The sequence below is a fragment of the Mustela nigripes genome, chromosome 14, assembly GCF_022355385.1.
Source record: "Mustela nigripes isolate SB6536 chromosome 14, MUSNIG.SB6536, whole genome shotgun sequence".
Classification (NCBI taxonomy): domain Eukaryota; kingdom Metazoa; phylum Chordata; class Mammalia; order Carnivora; family Mustelidae; genus Mustela; species Mustela nigripes.
The window spans coordinates 62,430,940-62,453,823 of NC_081570.1; the positions used below are offsets into that span (position 1 = coordinate 62,430,940).

General features: G+C 38.8%; 1 protein-coding gene across 1 annotated transcript in view; it reads right to left on the reverse strand.

The window, feature by feature from the left end:
• The window catches only part of SLC44A5 (solute carrier family 44 member 5), a 398,499-nt gene that overhangs the window by 63,799 nt on the left and 311,816 nt on the right, over window positions 1-22,884 (reverse strand). The window contains exon 6 of the mRNA XM_059376880.1: window positions 4,869-4,953. Within this exon, the coding sequence (XP_059232863.1) occupies window positions 4,869-4,953 (85 nt within the window). The remainder of the gene's footprint in view (window positions 1-4,868; window positions 4,954-22,884) is intronic.

Consider the following 22,884-nt stretch of genomic DNA (forward strand, 5'->3'; position numbering starts at 1 on the left):
AAACAAACTGAGGGTTGCCGGGGGGGAGGGGGTTTGGGAGAAGGGGTTGGGATTATGGACATTGGGGAGGGCATGTGATTTGGTGAGTGCTGTGAAGTGTGTAAACCTGGTGATTCACAGACCTGTACCCCTGGGGATAAAAATATATGTTTATAAAAAATAAAAAATTAAAAAAAAAAAAAGAATCACAATATCTAACACTGTGTGTCAAATATAATAAGGAAGTCAGAATCACATTACCCATCACCATATATGAAACCTCAATGTGTGGAAATTTGGCTGAAAATTGTTCATCCACCATGTTTATTTACTGTATATCAGTTTTGAAACTATTTTTTATACAATGTATTCCTACAAATGCTTGAACTTCAAAAATATTTCCTACAAAACTTAACATGGTGAATCACAAGAGACTATGGACTCTGAAAAACAATCTGAGGGGTTTGAAGTGGCGGGGGGATGGGAGGTTGGAGTACCAGGTGGTGGGTATTATAGAGGGCACGGATTGCATGGAGCACTGGGTGTGGTGAAAAAATAATGAATACTGTTTTTCTGAAAATAAATAAATTGAAAAAAAAAATAAAGAGGGCAGCTTGAATGAACAATGCTGTTAGATCAAGTAAATGTGGAAATGAGAATTAGCCATTTGTTTAATAATACAGAGTTCAGTGGTATCACTTGGAAAAAATTGGTGTAGGAATAAAAGCCTGAATGAGAATAGAGGATTTAGATTCATTGAATAGAGACTATTGTTCTGAGGACTTGTGCAAAAAAGAGGTACAGAGATATGAAGCAGTACCTGGAGGGTGGGGTGTGTGGGATCAAGGAGAGAATTCTTTGAGACAGAAGAAATAACAGCATGTTTTATACTGATGGAGATGATTTAGTAGAGAAGGAAAAGTGGTAATTAAAAAACCCAAGGGCACCTGGGTGGCTCAGTGTGTTAATCCTCTGCCTTCGGCTCAGATCATGATCTCGGGGTCCTGGGATCGAGACCCACGTCAGGCTGTCTGCTCAGCAGGGAGCCTGCTTCCCCCTCTCTTTGCCTGCCTCTCTGCCTACTTGTGATCTTTCTCTCTGTCAAATGTATAAATAAAATATTAAAAAAAAAAAACAAACAGAACATTTCTGGAGTGCTATGCTTGAATGTGTGATAAAATGCACAAACGGATGGGCTGACCTTAAGAGCACATGCAGTTCATCCACATTATGACAAGGAAAAGCTGAACAAATAAATGAACACAAATGATGACAGGTAGGCAAGAGGATATTACTGTAGGAGCTTTTAAGAGTTGTCTTCTGAACGCTTACACTTTCTCAGTGAAATAGGAAGAAAAGTCAGAGGTTGACAAAGAGATTGACACAGAGTTCTTAGAGGTTTAAGAGGAAAAGGTGTGAAATTGTTTTCTAGAAGGCTAGTCTAGTGAATAGACAAGGGGTTTGTAGCATGGTTGTGGGATAACACTAAGGGCCCACTGAGATTAGTGGTTCTGAATCAGAAGAACTATTATATATGTTTTCTCCAAAAATTCACAGCTGCCTGCATTTAGACATAGAATAGGCAGAGAGTTGCACTTAGCTAAGGATTGAAATTTTTTAAGGAAGTCCAACTACTTGGGAGGGGAAAAAGGAATTGAGGGTTTACATAAGGGAATGAATTTAAAGAGGAGTCATGAAATCTAAGACAGAGATGGAAATGAAAACATGAGGGAACTAAGGGATACTGTGAAAGGGTTAACATTAGGGATTTGTAGGTCCCAGGGAAATAGAAGGATTGTAATTGGAATGTTAGAGGGACTGAGATGGTCAGATATAGGGATGTTTGAAATTGAGATTATGAAGGGTGGTAACTACTGATATGAAGAGTTCAAATATTTGATCTTGGGAGTGGGTGGCTGTGATAGAAAATGAAGTCTTGTGATAGAGGTAGTCACAGAACTAAGAGCCAATATCTCAAGTTAGCTTTTGTCTCAGCAGGAAATAAGATATCAAAATTCTTTGAGAGAAATGAGGAAGAGAGCAAGCAAGCAGATTTACAACTAGATCAGAGAAGATCTTTGGGTGTGATTTACTAGTACATGGAGCAAAGAGGAAGCAAATAAGGTAGAAGCCTATTACATTTTTGAGGCAGTTATGCTGCCAAAGATTTCATGACCTAATATGAAAAGGCCTTTGACTGTTAAAATAATCTCTGACGTGCTAAATTTGCACAACAGGAAGGGAGCTTCAAAGTTCTATGGCCCTCAAAAGAGCATATATCTCCAATGCTCAGCAATGATGTGGTCTGAGGATAGTAGACAGGAAATAACCTTCCAAGTAATTGAGTAAAGGACCATAGGATGAAATGGGGAATATAATGCAGGTTGAATAAGAATGTTTTCCAGTGCCATGCACCAGAAACCACTGTGCATTTATCACTCCTCCTTTTCCGATCTGGAGTTGTATTCTAATAGTCTGAGCCTCATTCTCCATTGTGCATTCAATGTAAAGACCTTAAAGAGGACTTACCACCCAGAGATCCTTGGACTTTGGGTTAAAGATAGTACTCAGTGGGATGCTGGGTTATCTCCCTTGGGAAGAAGAACATTCTGGAGGAAAGAGGGATAGACTATGGAAGACCCAACTAACTGCCCATTGAAGTCTGTGCTTTATCCCACAGTGGCATTCCTTTAGTCCTTCCTTTGCACCTAGGTGTGAACATATAAAAATAATAATCATGTTGTTTAAGTAGAAATGCAATGCAAGAACACTTCGAAGCCAAGGATTTTAAGAGCAGAGATGCTCGAATAGCCAGAGGAATGTTGAAAAAGCAAGCCAAAGTTGGTGGCATCACAATTCCAAACTTCAAACTCTATTACAAAGCTGTCCTCAACAAGACAGTATGTACTGGCATTAACACAGACACATAGATCAATGGAACAGAATACAAAGCCCAGAAATAGACCCTCAACTCTGTGGTCAACTAATCTTTGACAAAGCTGGAAAGAATGTCCAATGGAAAAAAGAGAGACTCTGCAACAAATGGTGTTGGGAAAATTGGACAGCCACATGGAGAAGAATGAAACTGGACCATTTCCTTACACTACACACAAAAATTGACTCATGGAGAAGAATGAAACTGGACCATTTCCTTACACTACACACAAAAATTGACTCAAAATGGAAGAAGGACCTCAATGTGAGAAAGGAATTCATCAAAATCCTTGAGGACAACACCGGCAGCAACCTCTTCCCCCTCAGTCACAGCAACTTCTTCCTAGGAACAACACCAGAGGCAAGGGAGACAAGGGCAAAAATGAACTATTGGGATTTCATCAGGATCCAAAGCTTCTGCACAGCAAAGGAAACAGTTAACAAAACCAAAAGACAACTGACAGAATGGGAGAAGATCTTTGCAAACGACATATCAGATAAAGGACTAGTATTCAAAATCTTTAAAGAACTTATCAAACTCAACACCCAAAGAACAAATAATCCAATCAAGGAATGGGCAGAGGACATGAACAGACATTTCTGCAAAGAAGACATCCAGATGGCCAACAGACACATGAAAAAGTGCTCCACATCACTTGGCATCAGTGATATACAAATCAAAACCACAATGAGATACCACCTCACACCAGTCATAAAGGCTAAAATTAACAAGTCAGGAAATGATAGATGCTGGCAAAGATGCAGAGAAAGGGGAACCCTCCTACACTGTTGGTGGGAATGCAAGCTGGTGCAGCCACTCTGAAAAACAGCATGGAGGTTCCTCAAAAAGTTGAAAATAGAGCTACCTTATGACCCAGCAATTGCACTACTGGGTATTTACCCTAAAGATACAAACGTAGTGATCTGAAGGGGCACGTGTACCTGAATGTTTATAGCAGCAATGTCCACAATAGCCAAACTATGGAAAGAACCTAGATGTCCATCAACAGATGAATAGATAAAGAAGAGGTATATATATATATATACAATGGAATACTACACAGCCATCAAAGGAAATGAAATCTTGCCACTTGTGACAATGTGGATGGAAACTAGAGGGTATTATGCTTAATGAAATAAGTCAATCAGAGAAAGACAGTTATCATACGATCTCCCTGATATAAGGAAGTTGAGAGGCAGTGTTGGGGGTTTGGAGGGTAGGAAGGGAATAAATGAAATAAGATGGTATTGGGAGGGGGACTAGCCATAAGAGACTCTTATTCTCACAAAACAAACTGAGGGTTGCTGGGGGGAGGGAAGCAGGGAGAGGGTGGTTGGGTTATGGACACTGGGGAAGGTATGTGCTATGGTGAGTACGGTGATGTGTGTAAACCTGGCAATTCACAGACCTGTACCCCTGGGGCTAATAATACATTATATGTTAATAAAAAAAATAAAAAATTAAAAAGCAGCAGGGATGCTTATTTGTCTTATGTTTCCTTCTGGCAGGTAGATACAGATGATAAGGTCTTAAGGCAGAGCGACCAGGTGAAAGGAGTTTGGAGAAGAGCTGCCTACGGACCACAAACACCAGCCTTATACTGTAACATGACCAGAAATAAGCTTTATTGTGTTAAGACACTTAAGAAACTCAAGTTTATTCATTATACTAGCTAGCTTTGCTCTTCCTAATACTGACCTTGAGAAAAAAATGCCACTTCTCAGGACAGCAGTTTGTTCATTTTATAAAATTAGGTGGTCAAAGAAAATCTTTAGTGATACTACAATAATTAATCCTGCCTTATTTTGATGGTATATAAACAAACATGTGCTCATACTTATGTCTTCCTATCTTCCATAAATTTATCATTAACTATACACACTCAGGATTCAAATGGAATTGCTTATTCTTTTATCCAAGAATGTTCAAAATTGAAACACATTTTCTGCCTTACCTGTGTAGTAGGGCACTGTAGGTTTACCACCACGGAAGGACTGGTACAGCTGAACAAGTTAAAGTAAAACAAAATGGTCTTGTTCCTGTTAAGAAAACAGCATAAAATAATCTTTTTAGTGATGGTGGAAATAGTCTATATCATTTCAGACCCTGTACACCTTTAATATAATGACCTTTAAAACTTGGCTTCATTTTCCCCAAATAGCTACAATATAGTCCATAACTCCCCTTTAAGCTGCCTAACATTCAAAACTTTTTGTAATAATAAAAAATTGAAATAATGAAATTGTCCATCAACAGTAGATTAGCTACAGAATTTTATGTCCACAAGGAAGACTATATTACCATTGAAAATAATATTGAAAAAATGTTTAACAGATGGGTAAATTCACAATACATTAATTTTAGGAAGCAGGTCACTAAAAAGTATTAAAGTATAATTAGATTTTAGTTTTTCAAAAACAGATAAAACATATGTAGAAACAAATTAATATATATGAATAGCAGGATAATATGTTTAGTTAATTTTTGTGCCTTTATGGATTTTCTAAAATAAAGGTATCACTTTGGTGAACTAAAAAAAGATAAATAAATTCAGTGAGATGTTCTGTTTGAAATTGTGGGCAGTAGCATAATAATGAGGCAGGGTGATATTCACTACCACTAGCATTGAGTGGAGTAGTAATCTGCCATTTAGCAATCCATGATTCTCTTTTGAATCTCAATTTCATCTGTACAATGGGGGATAATATCAGCCCTACTAACTTCACAGTTGTGTTGGAAGGACATAAGAGAATATGTAGTGAACTCAAGACAAGTGGCTGTCCAACTCCAATATATATTTCTAAAATTTGAAATCTTTGTTGAAAATCATGATTCCTGACTCTTCCTCAACCCTTGAGAATTCTGGAATTCACATTTTTCCCCCTATTCTCCCCAGTGGATTTATTCTTCTAATTACTTTTATGTAAATTTGAATAGCCAACATATAATATATCATTAATTTCAGATGTAGAGTTCAATAATTTATCAGTTGTAATACCCAGTACTCATCACAACACATGCCCTCCCTAATGCCCAATACCTAGTTAGCCCATCCCTCACCCCCTTCCCTCCAGCAACCCTCAGTTTGTTTCCTATAGTTTAGAGTCTCTCATAGTTTTTCTCCCTTTGATTACTTCCCATTCAGTTTTTCTTCACTTCCTCTATGATCCTTTATGCTCTTTCTTATATTCCACATATGAATGAAACCATATAATTGTCTTTTCTCTGACTTACTTCACTCAGCCTAACACCCTCCAGTTCCAACCACATCATGTAAATGGTGGTATTCATCCTTTCTGATGGCTGAGTAATATTCCTCTGTGAGTGTTTGTGTGTGTGTGTGTGCGCACATGTGTGTGCATGTATATGTATACACCACATCTTTTTTTATCCCATCATCTGTCAATGGACATTCTCAGCCCTTTCCATAGTTCAGCTATTGTGGACTTCTATAAAATTGGGGTACATGTGCCCCTTCAGATCACTACATTTGTATCTCTGGGGTAAGTACCTAGTAGTGCAATTGCTGTGTCTCAGGCAGATCTATTTTTAACTTCTTGAGGAACATCCATACTGTTTTCCAGAGTGGCTGTACGAGCATGCATTCCCACCAACAATGTAAGAGGGTTCCCCTTTCTCCACATCCTTGACAACATTTGTTGTTTCCTGACTTAATTTTAGCCATTCTGAGTGTGACCCAGTATGTGTGAGGTAGTATCTCATTGTGGTTTTGATTTGTTATTCCCTGATGCCAAATCATGTTGAACATTTTTTCATGTGTCTGTTGGCTATTTTTAGGTCTTCATTGGAGAAATGTCTGTTCAGCCTTCTTCCCATTTCTTGATAGATTATTTGTTCTTTTGGTGTTGAGTTTGATAAGTTCTTTATAGATCCTGGATACTAGCCCTTTATCTGATTTGTCATTTGAAAATTGATTTGCAAATCAATTATTTGATTTGTCATTTACAAATATCTATATTACTTAATATTAATGTAGCATACCACTCTGATTGATTTGCAGATGTTGAACAACTCTTGCAGCCCAGGAATAAATCTCTCTTGGTCTTGGTGACCAGGACCTTTTAATGTACTGTTGGATCCTATGGGCTAATATCTTGGTGAATATTTTGGCATCCGTGTTCATCAGGGACATGTCTGTAATTCTTTTTGGTGGGGTCTTTGGTTTTGGGATCAGGGTAATACTGACCTCATAGAATTTGGAAGTTGTCTTTCCATTTCTGTTTTTTGAAAAAGTTTCAGAATAATGGGTATTAAGTCTTCTTTAAATGCTTGGTAGAATTCCCCTGGGAAACCATCTGGCCCTGGCCTCTTGTTTGCTGGGAGACTTTTTTATTACTGCTTCAATTTCCTTACTAGTTATGGGTCTGCTCATGTTTTCTCTTTCTTTCTGGTTCAGTTTTTGTAGTTTATACATCTCTAGGAACACACCCATTTCTTTCAGGTTTCCTAGTTTTTTGGTGTATAGTTGTTCATAATATGTTCTTATAATTTCTATTTCCTTGGTGTTGGTCATGATTTCTCCTCTTCCATTCATGATTTTATTAATTTGGGCTTTTTTTTTTCTTTTTGATAGGTCTGGCTAGAGGTTTATCAATCTTATTAATTCTTTCAAAAAACCAGCTTCTACTGTTCTTCTGTTCTACTGCTCCTTTGGTTTTAATTTGATTGATTTCTGTTCCAATCTTTATTATTTCTCATCTCTGGCTAGATTTAGGCCCTATTTGCTGTTCTTTCTCCAGCTTCTTTAGGTGTAAGGTTAGCTTGTGTATTTCATACTTTTCTAATTTCTTGAGAAAGGCTTGTATTGCTATGTACTTCCTCACTTTGAACCACCTTTACAGTATCCCAGCGATTTTGAACAGGGTTGTTTTTGTTTGTTTGTTTGTTCTTTAATTTTCATTTGTTTCCATGAATTTTTAAAATTCTTCTTTAATTTCCTGGTTGATCCATGCATTCTTTGATAGGATGTACTTTAACCTCCAAGTATTTGAGTTCCTTCCAAATTTCCTCTTGTGATTGAATTCATGTTTCAAAGCCCTGTGGCTTAAAAATATGCAAGGAATAATCTCAATCTTTCATTACCTATTGAGACCTGATTTGTAACCCAGTATGTGATCTATTCTGGATAATGTTCCATGTGCCCTCAGAAAGAATGTGTATTCTGTTGCTTTAGGATGGAATGCTCTGTATATATCTGTGAAGTCCATCTGGTCCAGTGTGTCATTCAAAGCCCTTGTTTCCTTGTTAATCTGCTTAGATGATCTGTCGGGTGTTAAAATACCCTACTATTATTGTATTATTATCAATGTGTTTAATTTTGTTATTAATTGGTTGATAGAATTGGCTGCTCACATGTTGGGCACATAAATATTTATAATTATTAGATCTTCTTGTTGGATAGACACTTTAAGTATGATATAGTATCCCTCTTTATCCCTTACGACAGTCTTTGGTTTAAAATCTAGTTTGTCTGACATTAGGATTTCAACCCTAGCTTTCTTTTAAAAGATGTCCATTAGCATAATGAATCGTTCTCCACTCTCTTTCAGTCTGGAGGGGTCTTCAGGTCTAAAATGAGTCTCCTACAGACAGCATATCAATGGGTTTTGCTTTTTTATTCAGTCTAATACCCTGTGTTTTTTTATTGGAGCATTTAGCCCATTTACATTCAGAGTAACTATTGAAATATATGAATTTAGTGCCATTGTATTACCTGTAAAATCACTGATTCTGTGTATTGCCTCTGTTTCTTTCTGGTCAATGTTAATTCTGGGCTCTCTCTTCACTTGAAAGGTCTCTTCTAATATTTCTTACAGGGCTGGTTTAACGATCACAAATTCTTTTAGTTTCTGTTTGTTCTAGAAGCTCTTTAGCTATCCTTCCATTCTGAATGACAACCTCACTGGATAAAGTATTCTTGGCTTTATATTTGTCTCATTTAGTACCCTGAGCATGTCATCTCAGCCCTTTCTAGCCTTCCTAATATCTGTGGATAAGTTTTTTGCTGGTGTAATGTTTCTACCCTAGTAGGTTAAGGACCTTTTGTCTCAAACTACTTTCAAGATTTTCTCTTTATCTCTGAAATTTGCAAGCCTCACTGTTATTTGTCAGGGTGCTGATATATATTTATTGATTTTAAGGGAGATTCTCTTTGCCTCCTTGATGTGAATGCCTATATCCTTCCCCAGATTAGAGATGTTCTCAGCTATAATTTGCTCAAAGATACCTACCTTCTGCCCTTCTGTTTCTTCTTCCTCTGGAATACCAATAATTCTAATCCTGTTTTGCTTTATATTATCACTGATCTCTTGAATCCTGACCTCATGGTCCAGTATTTGGTTATCTCTATTTTGCTCAGTTTCTTTATTCTCCAAAATTTTATCTTCTATATCACTCATTCTCTTCTGCCTTATTTATCCTAGCAGTAAGAGCCTCCATTGTTGATTGCATCTCAGCATCAACCTTTTCAATCTGATTAAGGCTTAATTCTTTTATTTCTCCAGAAAGGGATTCTCTTATGTCTTCTGTGCTTTTTTAAAGCCCAGCTAGTGTCCTTATAATCATTGTTCTTAATTATAGCTCTGACATGTTACCAATATCCATATTTATTAAGTCTATTACAGTGATTACTTCTTCTTGTTCTTCTTTTCTGAGAATTTTTCCTTCTGCTCATTTTGTCTAGAGAAGGAACAGATGAACAAGAGAACCAAAAAGAAATTAAAAAAAATATCAACCATGACCCCAGTAAAATGTACACTAGGCAAATCAGAAGAGATTAAAAACCAAAAAAGAAAAGAAAAAAAGGTGGGAGTAGAGACTATAATCAAACAGGTAGAACAAGGTGCTACCCATGGTCCTGGATACACTTTTGTCTGTTTGTTAGAAGACATCTGATCCCAAAACTGTAAAGAAAGACAGAAAGAAAGAAAGAAAGAAAATACACACACACACGCACAAAATTGAATACAGTGAAAAGAAGCCAGAAATGAAGAATATATCTATAAAATGTATATGTAAAAATGAAAATTGAAAAAAGACATAAGGAGTTGAAAAAAGAAGCTAGTTGAAAAGGAAAAACAGAGAAAGGGCTGGCAAGATGTATTCAGGGCACTAAATGAGAAGAACATGCAGCCAAGAATACTTTATCCAGTAAGACTGACATTCAAAATGGATGAAGAGATAAACAGCTTTCAAGACCAGCAAGGTTTAAAGGAGTATGTGACCCCAAGCCAACATTGCAGGAAATATTAAGGGGGGTTCTATAAAAGAGGAAAAATTCTAAGAATATCATTGAACAGAAATATATGGAGGCAATGTATAGAAAGAAAGACTTCACAGGTAACAAGGTGTCAATAAAAATGTATCTCTCAATAATCACTCTCAATGTGAATGGCCTAAATGTGCCCATAAAATGACACAGGGTTTCAGATTGCATAAAATGACAGGACCCATCCATATGTTGTCTACAAGAGACCCATTTCAAACCCAAGGATACACCCAGACTGAAAGTGAAGGGATGGAGAAGCGTCTTTCATGCCAATGGGCCTCAAAAGAAGGCTGGGGTAGCGATTCTCATATCAGGTAAATTAGATTTTAAACTAAAGACTATATTCAGAGATACAGAATGACACTACATCATTCTTAAAGGGTCTATCCACCAAGAAGATCTAACAATTGTAATTATTTATGCCCCCAATATGGAAGCAGCCAACTACATAAGACAGCTGTTAATCAAGATAAAGAGCCATATTGATACGAATAGATTAATAGCAGGGGATCTTAACACACCACTCTCAGTAATAGACAGATCATCGAAGCAGAAAATCAATAAAGAAACAAGAGCATTGAATGACACATTGGACCAGATGGACCTCATAGGTACACACAGAACATTCCACCCTAAAACAACAGAATACTCATTCCTCTCAAGAGAACATGGAACCTTCACCAGAATAGACCACATACTGGATCACAAATCAGGGCTCAACCAATACCAAAGGATTGAGATTATTCCCTGCATATTCTCAGATCACAGGGCTTTGAAACTGGAGCTCAGCCACAAGGAAAAGTTTGGAAGGAACTCAAATACCTGGAAGCTAAATACCACCTTGCTTAAGAATGCATGGATCAACCAGGAAATCAAAGAAGAACTTAAACAATTCATGGAAACCAATGAGAATGAATAAACTTTGGTCCAAAACCTATGGGATACAGCAAAGGCGGTCCTGGGGGGAAATACATAGCCATCCAAGCCTCCCTCAAAAAAAATGAAAATTCCAAAACACACCAGCTGTCTCTCTACCTTAAAGAACTGGAGAATTAACAACAAATTAAGCCAACTCCACACACAAGAAGGAAGATAATCAAGATTAGAGCAGAGATCAATGAGATAGAAGCTAGAAATAGAGTAGAACACATCAACGAAACTAGAAGCTGGTTTTTTGAAAGAATCAATAAGATCGATAAATCATTGGCCAAATTAATCTGAAAGAAAAGAGAGAAGGCCCAAATTAATAAAATTATGAATGAAAAGGGAGAGATCACAACCAACACCAAGGAGATAGAAACAATCATCAGAAGTTATTATCAACAGTTATATGTCAATAAGTTAAGCAACCTAGATGAAATGGATGCATTCCTGGAAAACTATAAACTTCCAAAATTAAACCAGGAAGAAATTGACAACCTGAATAGACTGATATCTAGTAATGAGATTGAAGCAGTGATCAAAAACCTTCCGAAAAACAATAGCCCGGGCCCTGATGGATTCCCTGGGGAATGCCACCAAACTTTCATAGAAGAAATAACACCTATTCTCCTGAAGGTGTTTCAAAAAATTGAAGCAGAAGGAAAATTTCCAGAGTCTTTTTATGAAGCCAGGATTACCCTGATCCCCAAACCAGGCAAAGACCCTACCAAAAAGGAGAATTTCAGACCAATATCCCTGATGAATATGGATGCTAAGATTCTCAACAAGATCCTAGCTAATAGGATCCAACAGCACATTAAAAAGATTATCCACCATGACCAGGTGGGATTTATCCCTGGGTTGCAAGGATGGTTGCACATTCACAAATCAATCAATGTGATAGAACAAATCAATAAATGAGAGAGAAGAACCACATGGTCCTCGCAGTTGATGCAGAAAAAGCATTTGACAAAATCCAGCATCCGTTCCTGATTAAAATGCTCCAAAGTATAGGGATAGAGGGAACATTCCTCAACCTCATAAAATCTATCTATGAAAAACCCACAGCAAATATCATCCTCAATGGGAAAAAGCTCACAGCCTTCCCATTGAGATCAGGAACATGACAAGGATGCCCCCTCTCACCACTCTTGTTCAACATAGTATTAGAAGTCCTAGCAACAGCAATCAGACAACAAAGAGAAATAAAGGTATCCAAATTGGCAATGAAGAAGTCAAACTCTCTCTCTTCACAGATGAGATGATACTTTATATGGAAAACCCAAAAGACTGCACCCCCAAACTACTAGAACTGCACCCCCAAACTACTAGAACTCATACAGTAACGTGGCAGGATACAAAGTCAATGTACAGAAATCAGTTGCTTTCTTATATACTAACAATGAAAAAATAGAAAGGGAAATTAGAGAATGATTCAATTTACTATAGCACCAAGAACCATAGGATGCCTCTGAAAGAGGTAAAGGATCTATACTCAAAAAACTACAGAACACTCATGAAGAAATTGAAGAAGATACAGAAAGATGGAAGACCATTCTATGCTCTTGGATCAGAAGAATAAACACTATTAAAATGTCTATACTGCCTAGAGAAACCTATACTTTTAATGCCATTCTGATTAAAATTCCACTGGTATTTTTCAAAGAGCTGGAGTAAATAATCCTAAAATTTGTATGGAATCAGAAGAGACCCAAAATTGCTAAGGAAATTTTGAAAAACAAAAACAAAACTGGCAGCATCACATTGCCTGATTTCTCGCTTTACTACAAAGCTGTGATCACCAAGGCAGCACGGTATTGGCATAAAAACAGACACATAGACCAGTGAAACAGAGTAACGAACCCAGATATGTACCCTCAACTCTATGGTCAAATAATCTTTGACAAAACAGGAAAAAATATACAGTGGAAAAAAGACCGTCACTTCAATAAATGGTGCTGGGAAAATTGGACAGCTATATGTAGAAGAATGAAACTTGACCATTCTCTTACACCATACACAAATATAAACTCAAAATGGATAAAAGACCTCAAACTGAGGCAGGAATCCATCAGAATCCTAGAGGAGAACATAGGTAGTAACCTCTTCGATATCAGTCACTTTTTTCAAGATATGTCTCCAAAGGCAAAGGAAAGAAAAGCAAAAATGAACTTTTGGGACTTCATCAAGATCAAAAGCTTCTTCACATCAAAGGAAACAGTCAACAAAACAAAGAGGCAATCCATGGAATGGGAGAAGATATTTGCAAATGACAGTACAGACAAAGGCTGATATCCAGGATCTATAAAGAACTTCTCAAACTCAACACACACAAAACAGATAATCATGTCAAGCAATGGGCAGAAGACATGAACAGACACCTCTCCAATGAAGACATCTAAATGGCTAATGCACATGAAAAAATGTTCATCATCATTAGCCATCAGAGAGATTCGAATCAAAACCACATTGAGATACCACCTTAACACCCAGTTAGAATGGCCAAAATTAGCAAGACAGGAAACAACAACTGTTGGAAGGGATGTGGAAAAAGGGGAACCCTCTTACACTGTTGGTGGGAATGCAAGTTGGTGCAGCCACTTTGGAGAACCATGTGGAGATTCCTTAAGAAATTAAAAATAGAGCTTCCCTATGACCCTGCCATTGCACTACTGGGTATTTACCCCAAAGATATAGATCTAGTGAAAAGAAGGGCCATCTGTACCCCAATGTTCATAGCAGCAATGGCCGCGGTCACCAAACTGTGGAAAGAACCAAGACGCCCTTCAACAGATGAATGGATAAGGAAGATGTGGTCCATATATAGTACGGAGTATTATGCCTCCATCAGAAAGGATGAATACCCAACTTTTGTAGCAATGTGGACGGGACTGGAAGAGATTATGCTGAGTGAAATAAGTCAAGCAGAGAGAGTCAATTATCATATGGTTTCACTTATTTGTGGAGCATTAAGAAATAATAGGAAGGATGTGGGGAGATGGAGAGGAGAAGGGAGTTGAGGGAAATTGGAGGCAGAGATGAACCATGAGAGACTATGGACTCTGAAAAACAATCTGAGGGTTTGAAGGGGTGGGGGGTGTGAGGTTGGGGGAGCCTGGTGGTGGGTATTATGGAGGGCGTGTATTGCTGGAGCACTGGGTGTGGTGCATAAACAATGAATTCTTTTACACTGCAAAGAAATTAAAGGAAGGGAAAAACAGAAAAACAAAAGAAAAAGAAAATTTTAAATTAAAAGATTAAGGAACTATAAGAAAAAAACCCTCAAATTCTATATATATTTTCCCCTACTGCAGGAGCTTTTCATTCTGTGTGATCCATAAACTTTGTATTTGCCTGATATTTCTGCTGATCTTCCATGGGAGGAGCCTGCTGTGCTGATTCTCAGGTGTCTTTTCCTGGGCAGACTTATACCACCCCCTGCCAGGGGGCTGGGCTCAGTATAAGTTGCTCTGGGTTGCTCTAAGTGGCTTTTGTTCCCTGAAGGCTTTTCATGCCATTTTAGATTGGGGAAAAAAAAAATGGTGACAACCCTATCTCCAGAGCCCCTGGGCTGAATGGTTGTGGCCCCCACTCTTCAGTGTACTCTCAGGGAAAAGCAGGTAATCACTTTTCTGTACATCAAACTCCACAGACTCTTGCAGTGCCCACAGACTCCTGCAGTGTACCAGTCCTCCCAGGACTGGCCTCCCACCTAGTTGAGAGGCCACTCTGGGGCTTGCTAATGATAGCTGGTTTCCTGCTCCAATGCTTGGGAACTCTGCTGCACTCAGGCACCCCCATTCTTTCTGTGACCCTGGGGATCCTGAGACCACACTGTCCTACCTATCTTTCTGCCCCACTTCACCGCCTGAACACCTTTTAGGCAGAAATGTCACTCACCTGAGAAGACTTCCAAAAGTTTCAATTTTATGCTCTGCTGCTATATCACTTTCCAGTTGTCAGTTTACAGAGGCTCCCTCTCCCTACAGTTTTTCTTCCAATATGACGGTTAAGATTAACTTCGCCACACCTCCATACTTCTCTTTGCAGAAAGTGGCGATTTTCTATTTGTAGAATTGCAGCCATTCTTTTCTTAGATCTCAGGTTGAGTTTTCAGGCATACAGAATGATTTGATAGATATCTAGCTGAATTCAAGGGACCAGATGAAACAAGGGCCCTATTGTTCTGCCATCTTCCCTCCACTTCCTTCCCAGATTTAGATACTAGTGGTTTATAAACCATACCTTGAGAAACACAGCCCTAAACATTCAAGCATTTGTTAAGTCCCCATTAATTAATGTAACTGCATACACAGCAGAATGTATAATAGATTGTTGACTCAGAATTGCCAAGTAGGATCCAAATGTAAAAATAAAGAAAGCTCTCCGCAATAAATATTGGCTAGATTCTTGCATCATTTCTACCTTCTTCCTCCCCTAGAATGGGTGAATTTTTTCCCAATTCCAAATTGCAGAGGGCTCTGAGAGAACCTCTCATAAAAACTGAAGGTACCTATAGGAAGGGCAGACCAGCATCTCATTTTCAATTGTACATCTCTTCTGTGGCCGACTTACTTTGTGCCCATTTTAGAAGTGAGAAATGAAACCCGAAGAGACCACAGAGGGTTAGAAAAGCCAATGGCACAGAAAGAGGGGAGCCCTGAAGTAGCCTCTTACGGAAGGATGTAGAATCAAGTAAATGGGTTTGTACTTCCCTGGTGATACCTCATCTGACACCAAGAGACAGAAGGTGCATCACCAGAGATGGAGCTGAAGGGGTTTGGGGGGTGACAAGCCAGAGTTGATCTCTCAAATTGAAGTACTATTTAGTAAGGAGTTTCCCCCAGAGAATCCCCATGAGAGAGCCAACTTTTAGATGCTTACTCCAAAGAAGGTGTTGACGTCTATTTAATCATGGCTTAACTGTAGTAGCAACAGCCACATGGGACTAGGGCCATGGCCAGACACTCCTGCTCCTTCCGTCCCTCATAACACAATGAAAGAGCCAGAACCAAAAGAGAGGGAAGAGAAGGGAAACAGCAGACCAGGCCCTCTCTTCCTCTCTCAGTTCCCTTTCAGAGTTCAAACTTGAGCTGGGGGATTGGAAGAAGAGAGATTCAAAGTTTAAACTGGGTGACACTAAACTCTAACAACAGAAAGGGTCTGGAAAAATACAGAATCTACCAGAGACCTTGAAGTAAGAAGACAGACTTGAAAGAACTTTGTTCAAGGCAAGGATAGGGGAAAAATAAACCCATTTCATGTTTATAATTCTATCAAGTTCAGAGACTCAAGAATATTGCCATCATCTTACACATAGTATGCACACAGGTACTTCATGATTCCACAAGAGCCAACTTTGCTCTTTCACCAAACAGCCCTATCATCCACACAGTCTTGTGGTACATGTGATTTGAATTTGCATCTATACAAATGAATAAATTATTGCATGTCATACATTATTGGAGTTCCTTGGGAGTAATTAAAACTGTGAATGGTAAATCACTAAGTGTCAAGAGTCCCCTATAGGTAAAATTGATTTACAAATGGCAAAATGCTACAAAAGCTCAAGTTATTCACCAGATTATGCTATTGTCAAGGGTAAGGTTTATACCTCTTTCACCTTTATATCCCACTTTTCCAACACTTATCCTAGTACTTGGCCCATTCTAGATATTTATTAAGTGTTGCTGAATGAATGAGAATAACTCCAGAGTAAAATGTTGTTTCATCTTAGAAACCTCCTTAGAGGGGCGCCTGGGTGGCTCAGTGGGTTAAAGCCTCTGCCTTAGGCTCAGGTAATGATCCCGGGGTCCTGGGATCGAGCCCCGCATCGGGCTCTCTGCTCAGCAGGGAGCCTGCTTCCTCCTCTCTCTCTGCCTGTCTCTCTACCTACTTGTGTTGTGATCTCTGTCTGTTAAATAAATAAAATCTTAAAAAAAAGAAAGAAAGAAAGAAAGAAACATCCTTAGATTCCCAGTACAAATCTACATTCAACCCTGGTCTGTCTGATATCTTTAAACATTAATGAACCTCATGGGGTACCCCTGACTCTTGATTTCAGTTCAGTGTCATGATCTCAGGGTTCTGGGACAGAACCCCACATTGAGTTCTGTGCTCTTTCTTTGCAATTCCCCCACCCATGTACTCTTTTTCTAAAATAAATCTTAGAAAACAAAAACAAACTTCAGTGAACCTCATATTTCTCAGGTACAGCCTTGGGGATGGTGGTTGCAACTGAGCAATGCCATGAGAGTGAACGAGGGAGTAACTAACAAACTGTATTTCCATCAAGAAAAAACAAAGTAAAATCAACTGCAAACTACTAGTTTAAAATGATGTACCATGCACTTAAGCCTTCTCTCCTCTTTCCTGAGACTCACAGAAATAAAAGAATGGAAGTACAAAAAGGAATAAACCTCACCACACCAGCTGAAAGTGGGAAAGACAGGATCTGTTCACAACTGTATGAGAGTTCAACAATTTCTGGAAGATGGAAAGCATATGAGAGTATGTTGAGTGATGAATGCACCACAGAGGGGAAGGGAAAGGGTGAAATACAACTTCCCTGTTAGAAATCACGAGATGCTGGATTCGGAGTTGAAAATGAAAAATGTGGCTGATCACCAAAGTACAGAGCTATAGTACAAACCAGCATCTCTCTGTTTTTCCCGTATCTCGGCACTTAGAATTCCAGCATCCAAGAAAAACATGCAAAATTGAGGCCTCCATTATGGAATGAACCTTCTGGGGTTAGCAAAGGCTTTTATGGAATTTGGTGTCCCAGCCTACATGCCTTCATATTCTGGCATTTTCCCAAGCACATGCCTGACAGCCAGCTTCCCATCAGCTCATGCTGCAGTGAAATACAACAGCAAACATGGCTTCATTACCTTCTACAGGGCAGAGGTCTCACAGGAAAGCTGACTTACTAACATAGTTGTGGGACCAATTCACACAGGTGACTTTTTTTTTTTTAAATAATAATGGGTAATCAAGTGGAATCAGAAATGTAAGGAGGAATCAGAATATGAAAGAGAAAGACTAAATTAAAAAAAAAAAAAAACTAAAACTGATGCTGAATGAAACAAAATAATTTAGTCCATAGTATGGACCTTGAAAGAAAATCCAGTATTTTCAAGGTAATTCAAGCAGACTGTCCATAAAATAAAAATATTATAACATTACAAAGGAATAGAGGATAAAGCCTTTAAAGATGAAAAAAATGAGGAGAATGGAAGAGTAAGAAGACCCTAAGCTCCCCACATCCCATGGATACAAGAGAACACCCCCATCAGTATAAATAATCCAGAAAATGACCAAAAGATTGGCAGAACAGATTCTCCAAAGCTAAATGTAAAGAAGAGGTCACCCTGAAGGGGGTAGGAAGAACAGAGATACAGAGAGGAGTTAAACAGACCCACAGGACTGTCCCCAGAGGGACAATGCAAGTAAACCAGGTATCCCAGGCATAGAGAATCTGCATGGAGAAGATAAACCACCACAGCATTTGACTTTGAAAACCAGACAGAATGAGTTTTGTGAGTTTTGACAGTCACTGGGGCTTAATACCTGGAACTGTAAAAGTCATCAGGGTGGACTCTGGAAGAGCTGGGAGAGCCTGGAAGACAGGAGGAAACGGACTCCCCACCCTTAAAAAGATAGCATAACAAATAGTCCCACTAAGGTATAGTATAGAAGTAGCAGTTTGAAAAACACTTGGGATAACAGGATGGAGATTTGTTTACTAATCTGGGAGTGAAGGCTGGAAGGGCAGGGATTTGGGGGGATTTCACCAAGAACAAAAGAGGACAGGTGTCATTCCTCCCCTTACAATGCCCCTCAGCTTAGACACAGGGACACCTGTGTCTAACCAACATAGTGCCAACACTTGATATCCTCTCTTGCTAACACTGTACCCTGCCCTCCAGCAGACATGCCTCTCCACAGCCAAGCCTTTATTCTAGGGCCACTCCCAAGCAGACCTGAGCAAAGCTTCCTGACACTGTGCACCTCACCCCTGTGTTCCCCTGTGGACTTGCCCCCTCCAATACAACCATGGAGAGACCATTCAAAGTTCTCTCATGAGGCTGGCAATGTGCAAGCAGCCCTGAGAGATGCCAGCACAACTTCAAAGTGACTCCTGCCCAGGTGAAAGGGTGTGATAACCACACATACCAGACTGAATTTGGCCACAAAGTTAGGATGGGCAGACATCTGGCCTGACTACTGGCCCTTCCCACCAACAAAAGCTTCTCAAGGGACAGCAGAGAGGAGAGAACCTTACAGTTCGGTGCTATAGCATCTCTGGCAAACATTTAGTCTGACTCAACTCAAGTGCAAGATGGCTGCAGACTAGTCCACTAACACAGGGCACAACACTGCCCACAAGGAGAGAGCCATTGCAGATAACTGGACTAAAGGCAAATACAGCTCAGCCACCACAGCAGGGCACACCCAACACACAGAGACATTCCTAAAGTGCCAGGTTCTGGTAAATGGAGAACATTCCAGGACAGGGCACTGCAGGACCTCCCCTTTATAAGGCCATTACTTTCAAGAGCAGGAAATACAGCTGACTTTCCTAACACATAAAAATAGACACAGAGTTCCACAAATTAAGGAGACAGACAAACTCGTTCCAAATAAAAGAAGAGGACAAAATTATAGCTACAGTACTAAATGTAATGAAATAATATATATATACCTTCTCTTAAATAGAGAATTTAAAATAATGGACACAAAACTACTCAGTGGACTTGAGAAAAGAGTGGAGGAATTCAATGAGACCCTCAACAAAGAGACAGAAAACAAAAACAAACCAGAGATGAAGAAATAACAAAAATTAAAAAAAAACTAAATGGAATAAATAGTGGACTAGAAGAGATGGAGAAAAAAAAAATTAATGATCTGGAGGACAGACTAATAGAGAGGAATCAACCTGAACAGGTGAGAGAAAACGATAATACAAAATGGAAAAGGACTTAGGGACCTCAGTGACACCATCCAGTGTATCTACATTTGCATTATACAAATCCTAGAAAGAGAACAGAGAAAAAAGGGAGCTAGAAAATTTATCTGAAGAAATAATAGGTGAAAACTTCTCAAATCTGGGGAAAGGAGACAGAAATCTAGATTCAAAACTCCCAGAGAACTCCCATCAACATCAATCCAGGAAGGTCCTCACCAAGATATATAGTAATTAAAATGGCAAAAAGTAGTGGTAGAGAATTTTAAAAGCAGCAAAAGAAAACAGGTGCATACAAGGAAAATCCCATAAGGCCATCAGCTGATTTTTCAGCAGAAATTTTGTAAGCCTGAAGAGGCTGAAATTTCTTCAAAAATTTTTCTTCAAAATACTGAAGAAAAAAACCTGCAACTAAGAATGCTCTATCCAGCAAGGCAATCAGACAGAATAGAAAGAAAAAAGGAATTTCCCAGACAAAAATTAAAGGAACTCATGACCACTACACCAGCCCTACAAAAAAAAGGGGACTCTTTTGAATGGATAGGGAAAACCATAAGCAATGCCATTTACTGGACACTTTCCTACACTATACACAAAAATAAAAATGGATTGAAGACCTAAATGTGAGATAGGAAACCAGCAAAATCCTCTTTGATGATAACCTCTTTGACATCAGTTGTAGCAGCTTCTTACTAAGCCTGTCACGGGAGGCACAGAAAATAGAAGCAAAAATGAACTATTGGGACTTTATCAAGATAAAAATCTTCTGCACAGCAAAGGAAACAATCAACAAAACTATAAGGCATCAATGAAATGGAGGAAGATATTAGCAAATGACACATCTGATAAACTGTTGGTATCTAAAATCTAAAAAGAACTTATCAAACTCAACACTCAGAAAACAAATAATCCAGTTAAAAAATGGGCTGAAGACATGATCAGACATTTTTCCGAAGAAGACTTCCAGATGGCCAACAGGCACATGAAAAGTTGCTCAGTATCATTGCTCATCAGAAAAATGAAAATAAAACTACAGTGAGATATCACCACATTCCTGTCAAAATGGCTAAAAATAACAACACAGGAAACAACAAATGTTGGCAAAGATGTGGAGAAAGGGAAACACTCTTACACCGTTGCTAGGAATGCACACTGGTGGAGCCACTCTGGAAAACAGTATGGAGGCTCCTCAGAAAGTTAAAAATAGAACTAGTCTATGTCCCAGCAATGGTACCACTAGGTATTCACCCAAAAGATAGAAAAATACTCATTTGAAGGGATACATGCATCCCGATGTTTAAAGCAGCACTATCAACAATAGTCCAATTGTGGAAAGAGCCCAAATGCTCCTCAACTGATTAATGGATAAAGAATATTTGCGGTGTGTGTATATACACACACACACACACACACACACATATACACACACAGGAATATTACTCAGCCATTAAAAAGAATGAAATCTTGCCATTTGAAACAAAGTAGATGAAACTAGAGTATTATGCTAAGTGAAATAAATCAGTAAGAGAAAGAAAAATACTGTATGAGTTCAGTCCTATGTGGAATTTAAGAAACAAAACATAAGGGACGCCTGGGTGGCTCAGTTGGTTAAGCAGCTGCCTTCGGCTCAGGTCATGATCCCAGCGTCCTGGGATCGAGTCCCACATCGGGCTCCTTGCTCCGCAGGGAGCCTGCTTCTTCCTCTGACTCTGCCTTCCACTCTGTCTGCCTATGCTCGCTCTCGCTCGCTCTCTCTCTGACAAATAAATAAATAAAATCTTAAAAAAAAAAAAAAAGAAAGAAAGAAACAAAACATAAATAGAAGGGAGAAAAAGAGAGGTAACCCATAAAACCAACTCTTAACTATAGAGAACAAAATGAGGGTTGCTGGAGAGGAGATGGGTGGGGGGATGGGTTAAATGGGCACTGGTTGTGAGCAGCATTGGGTATTATAGAAAGTGATGAATCACTAAACTACACCTGAAATTAACATTACATTATTACATTGTATGTTAACCAACTGATATTTAAATAAAAATGTGAAACAAAAAAAAAAAAAAAAAAAAAGAAAAGAAAAGAAATTAATCCAGGAAGTCCAAGGTGTGAATAACAGAATTCCAAAGAGACAACCAATAAAATGGAAAGAATGAAAACAGCAAAGAAATAACTGAAGAAAATTTTCCAGGGCTAATAAGAATCCTAGTTTTCCAGAATTGACAGACTCAGGACTGAAAAAAAGAACTTAAGAAGAGAAAAAGTCCTATGTCACATTGTGAGATTTCAAAACACTAAGGAAAAAGAAATGATTTTAAATGTCTTTTCCAAAAGGAAAAATGTCACCACAAAGTATGTGAATCAGACTGGCATTAGCCATACTGGACTTCAAAAACACTGAAAAAAATGTCTTCAAATCTCTGACAAAAATTGTCTTTCAAAGGAGAAGTGAGTTGGAGGAAATTGAAGGCAGAGACAAACCATGAGACACTGTGGACTCTGAGAAACAAACTGAGGATTTTGGAGGGGAGGGAAGTGGGGGGTTGGGTGAGCCTGGTCGTGGGTATTAAAGGGCAGGTATTGCATGGAGCACTGGGTGTGGTGCATAAACCATGAATGCTGGAACACTGGAAAGAAATAAAATAAAATAGTGGGAGGAGTCAAGATGGCGGAGAAGTAGCAAGCTGAGACTGCTTCAGCTAGCCGGAGATCAGCTAGATAGCTTATCTAAAGATTGCAAACACCTGAAAATCCATCGGCAGATTGAAGAGAAGAAGAACAGCAATTCTGGAAACAGAA